Below are 9,580 nucleotides of genomic sequence, written 5' to 3'. Positions count from 1 at the left end.
TTTAAATCTTTTCCATTGATTTTTTCAGATATTTGTTCATTAAAATAATCAACCTTGGCTATTTTACAATTCCTTTGAACTGAATTTCTGTGATATCAGAGAGTTTTGTAATCTTCAGTTTTACCTGAGTTTTTAAAAATAAATCTCTCTGCTTGATAAGATCCAAAATGTCAGCAGACATCCATGGTTCTGTTCTTTGTTTAATGCGAACCTCTTTTACTTGGGCAACTTCATCAAGTACCATCATAAATATATTACAAAAAGTGGTCCATGACTCGTTTACATCTTTACCAGTAAACAAATCTTCCCAGTTGGATTAAGCTAATTCAAAATTCCTTCAATTTTGAACATTTCTACTTATTATACTACGATTTGTAAAATTACATGTATATCATTATGGATTATGAACAACTATTAAAAGACATTGGCATTGTTTATTACTGATGCTACATGTAACCGTGGCGTGAATATTTTAGTTCCATTTCCCCCTTGACACCCACGGCAATTTTATATTCATACTTCGTAGGTTGTGAACTTTTAAATAAAGTAAGATGTGCGAAATAAAATGGGGTTTTGTGTACATCACAATCTCCGTCTGCCCATTCACATAAAGAAATGTTGCAGCTGAAAGATTAATCTAACCACTTCTGGAACATTTTTGTGAAACCCTTACAAGAGCATCTGTGATGTGTAAAATAGAACTAAGATGCCATTTCGTCAGCACTACATGTAACTCATATACAAACCGTTATCACAAATCGACAATCTTTTAAAAAAATATCATACCAAAGGACATTAGAAAGGAACCGAGGAAAGAGCAAAATAATAGGGACCGAAAAGACGCCAAAACAACGTAAACAGAGGAGATACAAAAACAGCAAGAGCCTAGAAAACGCCAACACAAAAGGAACTGGTGAGATACCAAAGAAGAAGAATCGCAGAAACAGCAGAACAATAGGAACTGAGGCGAAAAAATGCAGGAACCGAAACAAAATCCCACAACGACGAAATTTACATGGTTCCAATCATAATGTGCCAATGCTATACGCTTAGTCCCTGCGACCGGCTTTGAAATGAACACAAGTAGTCTTTGAGAGTATCAAGCACCACGTACGTGGTACAAAAGATGATACAGGAAATCTATATTTATGGTAGTCGCCCACCTTACTCTCTTTCTCACCTGTCTTCCAGCATAGTCTCCCTTGTAAGTCCGGTGAAAAATCGACTCACACTTTCTATTGTAAACAAAAATGTAGGTACATAGTGTGTGTGTTGATACGATCAAAAGAGAGGAAGATAGGTGAAACTAAAGATTACTGAGGTTTAATTCGGAAAATAACTATGGCATTAAAGTTGATCACGAAGGTAAGTTAACAGAGGAATATTGTTTATTGTTTGGCACAGGTGACCGCATAATTATGAACAACAAACATGCCACAACGTTGGTATATACACACTAGTGTCTTCTACGCACCTACCGGTACAGGTAAATTTAGCACTGAGCACAGGGCCAGCTGTTTGGGTTTAAGTCAATAACCATATAACTGACTCCATTTAAATAGACAACAGTTTATGTTATTATGTCGGTATGTAATAAAACATTTGTTAACATTGATGCTTTAATGGTCATTTACAAGAAATACGCTTACACGTGTACAGTATAATATGTCTGACAGGAGCACTCGTCATACGGATGTAGTATAACTAGAACCAGACGGGGACATTGCATCTGTTGTCTGCGTATGTAATGTAATACTATCTCTGTCCAACAACATGCACTTCCAGGAATGTCTAAATGGCCATATCATCGTTAATACTTACTTTTGTGGTTTTAACCACTATGTTCATATAGAGACTAAAAGCTAATAACTATATTGGAGATCGGTTTCATACAGCCGTAAAGTATAGGGTTTCTGTCCACAGTAAGGAAAGGTTTAATAAAGATCTTTGAATATACCAGGGCTCGCTGGATCTAGTTCCCAAATCATCATAGTCAATGGACATCCTCAGCTTCTGCCTGATGTAGGTATACATGTTATTGCCCTAAACTCGTGCTTGAACTTAACTGTCATGCTATGCCAAATGCCATGTAGACACTAATACTTCAGCCATGTGATACATGTACCATTTACTAACGTCTAGATTTGCTCCAATTCCAGCAACTACAAGATTTGTACCGAGACATTCCTGACGAGTACGGTCTGTCGGCTGGTCCACTGGAGGATGACAGTGAGTACTCAATTTAAATTCACAAATAGTCTACTAACAAAGCGCCATTGATTGCTGGCATTTAATAGTAGCTGTGATTTACCTTTGTCGCTCAGATATGTATATTTCTGGTGAACATATACAAATCTAGGCTTTTCCTTGGACCGGTCCATTCACACTGGTGAACAGTGGAAGTTTAGAACAGTCCCAGTTAGAACGAAAATACAATAAATCCAATGTTTAAGGAGTTCCAAATCAAATGCAGAAATATAGCAAACAGGGAAAAGAGTCTATACATGTAAAAACTTTCTTGAATGTTATAAATGAAATAGGATGCATTCTAATAGTAGATGTTCATATAAACTGTATCAGAAAATCATCTCCAAGGTTACTGCCAACAAAGGGAAATGATAACACCAGCAGAGTTAGCAACTTCAAATATGTAGTGAAGAACCAATCAAAACAAAAAGTGCTGCCCACCAAACAAAAGTAAACATTTTAGAGCTCCCTGTGTCCATTTCGTCCCTTTAAGACCGATCAATGGTACTAAGAGCCAAAATAATATTCTGAAACTTGTGTTGTGTGTGTCATCGAAACTGCTGACATCGGATATATCGAGGTCCACTTCACCTGTGAAGCCTATGTAGTTCTAGGATGTCTGCTGCCCAATGTCCATTATCATTATTCGGATACTTTGATCTTTTTCCTTGTTACTAGTAGGTTTAAAGTTTTCATATTTTTCTACGCACGTCCCTTTGCTAGACAGGTATAAAATGCGATCCCTTGTATTTTCTGGATATTTTTTTTATATATATGGTCATGAAGTTTTCATTTAAATATACAAAAACTGGTATATTCTGTAAGCATTGAAGTTTCAGCTGGGTTTTTTTCCTGGGTCCTGAACACGTTTTTATTGTTACATCACTAAATAAGGTACATATATACCTGATTCTTTCCTTTCATTTTTGTCATTCCTTTGCTGGTTTTCTTCTGTTCCAGTCGTGGTTTTGAGTTCAGATTTCAATATTACATGTATTCACATTTAATATAGATTTTTGATATTCTTAGATTTTTTTTTATTTTTTTTTTATTAAAGTATGTAATCGTTTTTGCAGTGTTACACTGGCAAGCAGCCATACCAGGCCCGGTAAGTAGTAATAGAACCTGAAACAGGTAAGGTCAGTCAGTGGTATAACATGGTTAGAAAGAGGATATATGATTGTACTGTATACGTACAATGTTTATTGCAATATACTTGAAACATTGGACCATTCTCATAATGGCAGATGTATTAAAGTTAGCATCAATTGTGTCTAGATCTACACTATGCTTATAATGCTAAGCACACAACGACTATGAAAAAACGTATGCTTAAAAAATAATTTAAGTTCGTGTGTAAATTGAATAAGAAATAAAATGAAGAACAGTAATTGTATGAAAATATACAATCATAGAATAAAGTGAACAATAACGTTGTAGGTATAGTGTCCGGATATGTGTGGAACCTCTCTGTAACGGAATGCCAGTTATTTTAAAGATTAATATGCTATGTTTAAAGGAAAATAGCCCGTATGCCGGAGGAACGTTTTGTTTGCAAATCACATTTACAACAGATTATCCCTTCAAAGCACCTAAGGTGAGTAGGACATTCTTCTGGTCTTGTACGTATTCAAGGGTCTGCGTGTAACTCTTTGTTCATATTTTTTCATTTTTATGATTTACGTTACGTTTTTCCCCACACTTGAATATTCTTTGGTTGGACACATTCACAGATCCGCATTTCAACCAAATGATACTGTCTAAATACAAGTGAGGTTATTAAATCCTTTACCGTAAGCTGTCATTGTTGTAGATATTCTCTTATCTATAAATGTATTGAAATCCTCTGTAATGTAGAGGGTTATTCTAAAAAAGAAAATAAATGATTCTATTATTATCATAAATATTCATTCAGACGTAAATGCAGCTTCATCCTAGCCCCAAGGTACTAACCCCCTGCAATGTAAGCCTTCAGAGACTTTGGTTAAATCGTGTCATATGTTCTTTTTTCGACTAGATTAAGTTCGGTACAGAGATATTTCATCCAAACGTGGAGAAAGATGGCAAGATTTGTATGGATTTTCTACAAACGGAGTGGAAGCCGTCGTTTTCCATTGGTTACAGTAAGTAGTTTAGACTGATACGCCAGTTTCTCTGCAAAGTAATGCACCACAACGGCAGTACATATGGTTAAGGAGACACTAAAACAAAATATATCGTCTAAAATCCTCCGACAAAACAATCGTATACTGAACTAGACGTTCCTGTACTACAACTAACATCCATCATAATGTACCCCAGGCTTCCGGGCAAGTATGTGGATCACCTCACAGGGACCTGAGAATTTGTTATGTCATTTTCAACCCCCCCCCCCCCCCCAAATAAAATGTAAAAAAAAACCACCTTAGTTTAGGTCCAAAAATATAGCTGTAACAAATTCTCAGGTTCCTGTGGGTCACCCTTGATCGGAGACACAATACAAGTCTAGGATTACACATTTAGCAGATATTGGCACATCATAGTTTGAAATCATATAATGTTTTACCCCTAATAATTATACTAAACTATTCCGACTTTTTGGGCGTCTCGCTATTCAACTCTTGCTAGCCTGTTATCAGGATAATGTGACCGGTAGTGGTGCCAGACTGCTAATCTGCACAAAAGATCAGAAAATCCGCATTCAACACAAAGTTGTTGTTCTTGCCGTCATTCTGTGAAGAAATGTAGTCCATCATTTATTTTTTGTTCAATATCAATCGTGTTTTTAGTAGTGTAGCTTTCGTGCTTCCGCTGAATGCCGTGTAATCCAACTACTGTACATAATTAAGTATCCAAATACTACAGAGAGATATAACTATAATGAGGTATAAACTACGGGAAGTATCTATTATTTTTATTCAAGAATCTACTGGAAATTAACCTATGCCCATTTTAGCAAACGAGTTTGGAATAAACTTCCTTCGAATAAGTCGTGTGTATATAACATTGCTTACGTCACGTTGTACGGTTTATGTCCTGCAGTACAAGATGAACATGTGCATTTCAAAACTAAAGCCAAACCAAGGAAAATAGTACAGGTCTTATCGAATGAAAATCAATGAAGTGGCGTATCTTTCTTGTTTCTAATACATATTTACTGTTGAAATGTGAGCACACAACTGTAGCAATGTTTGTACTTTTTGTTATATATATACATGTATATGTATTCCTTTATTACACATACCTTTGTGTCTGTAGTCCTAATGGCTATCTCGTCCCTGATGCACACACCAAACATAGAGAACCCTGCTGACCAGGATGTCGCCAACATGTACCTCAATAACCAGGAGGAGTTCGTGAGGATAGCCACGGAGTGGACACGCACATACGCGATCAGGACGACACAGGAATGCCGGCCAGTTACAGTACCAGCAGTTACTGAGGCGTTGTAACGTCCTCAGACAATGTTATTAAATCAGTTTTATGATGGATAAAATTCAGGCGGATTTATCGTCTTTTTATGGTCGCTTTTAAGATTATATTACACAATCTTTTTAACATTTTGCTCAATCGGATGTTTTCTTTTATCATTAACCTTTATATTTACAGAACGTTATTTTTGGTGTACAGTGCATTTCAGATGAGGCAAATACACGACTTCACTTATCGATGTGATACAATGTGGAGTCTGTTCTGTGTGTAAGCAATGTTGGTTTCCATATGTGTAATAACTAAGAAATAACGACCAAGACGGCAACGTACTTTTAACTTTTTACAACTTACTTTTTATATTGATTTGTAATAAAACTGCTAAATCCAACCAGTTTAAGTACGGTATCAACATAATGTAAAGTGTTGAGGATATAAAACCTACAATTTTTATGATAAAAAGATAACTGCTATGAAGGTGTTATTGTGTGACGTAGGAGTATGTGTGTAGTTATAAAGCTGAACACGGTTGTTTATCTGGAGTGTTAGCATTATTGGATCTTTACCATTGTCCATTAACACTAAAAGTTCGTTAGAGTCAATATCTACTAATAACTGGTCAGATTCAGTCAAATCAAGCAAGTAAAAACGTATGAATTTTGTCGACAAAACAGGTTTGTTGCTACATTAACTCTTCATATTGATAAACAACGAATTTTGCCAAAGTCGCGTGGTTTCAAACAAAACACTTGTTGAATAAATAACAATGGCTCGCGCCGCATGTGGTTCTTACATCAGTTCATACTCTAAACATCTAACCATGCAATGTTTACAATAAAGTTTTCATGTTAAATTGTCACATGTTAAACCGAAACTCAACAGTAACGGAAAAGGGACCTGATTTTGAAAGCAGAACAGTTGAAGAATCAAAATGAGATGACCTATGATTCATTCCCAACCGGGATTGCTGTAACTTTGTAAATTAACTACATGTTCATTCCGTGTGTACTTGAGACACTATGGGAGACAAATATACAATATATGGTATGGTATTCAAGAGGCATCCATTTAATCATTCACGTTATTTATATATAAATGGGAAAGTAATGGCTGTAAAATATATATGTAGTCTATCTGGTGCCCACTAGGTCAGTTTATTTTTATTAATGTTTTATTTATTTATTCTTTCGATAGATTATTATTTTACGTTTATGCTTACAAGTCATGAAGTTCTTGTTTATATCAAGTCATTATGTGATATTTTTAGTATACTTATATTGATCTATATAGACGGCTTCTGTCAGTATTATTCCTTTTAGTGTAAACAGTATTTACTTTTCAAAATGACGCTTTAATTATTACATAAATTACGTGATGGATCAGAGGATTTAAGAAACATGTAAATCTGCCTCGTCAAAATTTTAATTGAACTTTACATGTATACGTAGCTTCTACCAGGTTTCATCTTCCTTATTTTTACTATTACTTTGTAATTTATTTAACGTTTAATTGACGCGGAATTGCTTTGTAGGTTTTTGTATAAATGTTTATTACTACAATATGTGTATACTACCTTATGGTTTCATATATAAAGATATATAACGTTATGTACTGTACTTATATGCATACATATGCTAGTTATATATTGTATAATAACACAAATGTATTTTGATATTAATAAACAGTTTACTCCATATATATTGTATAATAAAAGTCAAAAGATTGAAGATATGTTCCGAAACATACATCGAAATACAAAACATGGGAAATGTGCCTGTAAAAACAGATACTTATTTTAAGATTAGTACTTAATTTGAACCCTGCCAAATGAATTCCAGCTTAAAGGTTAAGACCAACCTAGGGAACAAAAAGTGAACTAGCAAAGTCAGACACCATGCATGTGAGGTCAAATAATCGCTAGAACGACGAAAGTCTAATTAAACCATTGTAAGACGACGGATCCAAAAATAGAAAGCATCCAAACCTAGGAAATAAACTCTTAAACCACGGACTTAGATAACTAATCTAATTCCGTGCTTAAACTGACCAGATTTTGGTGTTTGCATCGCCGTTATGATGTTGTGCCGAGTGACTTTATTTATGGTGTGGACCAATGTCACGTGATCTTATACGCCGAAATACGTTTGTGATCCATCATTGATATGCTACATACAATCAAGTATGCGAGGGTTATAAACTATTCAAAACAAGAACAAAACATGGAATTGATCAGGGCGCTTCCTGTATTGCATTTTGTGTTGTATGATAATAACAGGCTAGCATGTATAAATCTGTGATGTATCCGAGAGTATTTATTTTTATAATCACATGTTTTGTTATTTTGCATATTAATGTACTTATATTCAGAATGTTACTTGTTGTTACTATTATTTCTCCTACAAATAAACATACTTAAAACATGAATAATTTGTGTTGCATTGATTAACTGAAAATTAAACACTTACTAAACTTGCACGATTGTACGAGGGACTAATGGTCGAGAAGGTCCCGTTTCCTCTAGTTTGAAACACGGAAAAATAACAAAATTCACAAGTTTTGAATTACGGTCATGATATTGATAGGTCTGTAACAAGCCACTATAAAGTATTCTCAATGTTGTTTAAATGAATGATTTTGGCCTACTAAAAAATGCAAAAGCCCTTAAACTATGTACTTCTTATTCACCATGAGACCTAGTCATGTTTGGTATGTGGCATGCTTGGGTGAAGGACTAACAAATTTGTTAAAAAGAATGACCTTGACCCACTCTTAAGTATCACTGTTGTCAAATGTGCTTAAATCAAGAAGCATAGCGTCATATTTGGGGTGTCTAACTGGAAGAAATACCTTGTTCCACCTAAGTTTATAAGAGTCAAATGTGATAAAACGACTTAAATTATTGAGGCTTCAAGTCATATTTGGTATTTTATCATGGAGGACAATGACGAGATGTTCAACGTCACAAAAGTCAAATGTGTAAAAATAATTAAAAGACTTTTCAGAATACCCACAGGACTTGAGTCATACTTGGCTTACAGCCATTCCTGATTGATCGTATCCAAACTCCGAACGGTATTTTTTATTTTTTAAGTTCGGGCTGCTACCTGGTTTGTGTACGTGAAAAAAGCCGTACCCCCTCGGGTACAGCAGTGGGACTGACCCAATGTGTATACAGTACATGGTGTAGTTTGGACCAAATGCACTATATATTTTAGGGTTGAGGCTAATTTTACTATTTTCTTTGATCATAGACACTCAGTTGCCGACTAATCGGTTCGTCATGACAGAGGAACAGATTGTCGGTAAATTGTAAAACGTTATACGTTGTGCTTTTATGCATACTATTGGGAGTTCATTATTTGTACACTTAAAATTGATTGTAAATTAATTACACTTATATGATCGTAATTCAACATTTTATCACAATTATAATTGTATTTGCGAAAATATATAATTACAAGAGGCCCAATGGGCCTGGCGCATCGCTCACCTGGTATTAATCTCACAATTGTAACCTTAAAAGAGGACTAAAATAAAGCTACAGGCAAAATATCAGTGTTTTGACTTAAAGTTTAAAGTAATTCAGAAAAAATGGGCAAAGGTCATTCATTTGAACAAACTTGGTAGCCTTTCATCCCAGCCTCTCGGTTATTCAGAAGAAGTCGTTTAAAGGTTTTAAACATATTTGACCCCTGTGACCTTGAATATAAGTCAAGGTCATTTATTTGAACAAACTTGGTAGCCCTTCGTCCCAGCATGTTACTGGCCAAATATCATCACCCTAGGCCTCTCGGTTATTCAGCAGAAGCCTTTTAAAGATTTTAAACATATTTGACCCCAGTGACCTTGAATATAAATCAAGGTCATTTATTTGAACAAACTTGGTAGCCCTTTATCCCAGCATGTTTCTGGTCAAATATCATCA

General features: G+C 35.1%; 1 protein-coding gene across 1 annotated transcript; it reads left to right on the top strand.

Moving 5' to 3' along the window:
* The first annotated feature begins 1,214 nt into the window (after positions 1-1,214).
* On the top strand, positions 1,215-7,865 carry LOC110453013 (ubiquitin-conjugating enzyme E2 D2-like). Its single transcript, XM_021501817.1, has 6 exons — positions 1,215-1,365; positions 2,160-2,229; positions 3,324-3,355; positions 3,767-3,844; positions 4,265-4,370; positions 5,485-7,865. Exons 1-6 carry the CDS (start codon positions 1,342-1,344, stop codon positions 5,676-5,678), a joined length of 504 nt encoding a protein of 167 aa, XP_021357492.1. The 5' UTR covers positions 1,215-1,341; the 3' UTR covers positions 5,679-7,865.
* The last annotated feature ends 1,715 nt before the right edge of the window (positions 7,866-9,580 follow it).

This window comes from Mizuhopecten yessoensis, unplaced genomic scaffold, assembly GCF_002113885.1.
Source record: "Mizuhopecten yessoensis strain PY_sf001 unplaced genomic scaffold, ASM211388v2 scaffold7055, whole genome shotgun sequence".
Taxonomy (NCBI): Eukaryota; Metazoa; Mollusca; class Bivalvia; order Pectinida; family Pectinidae; genus Mizuhopecten; species Mizuhopecten yessoensis.
Note: the sequence above shows the minus strand (reverse complement) of the source record. Positions and strands in the feature narration are given on the sequence as shown.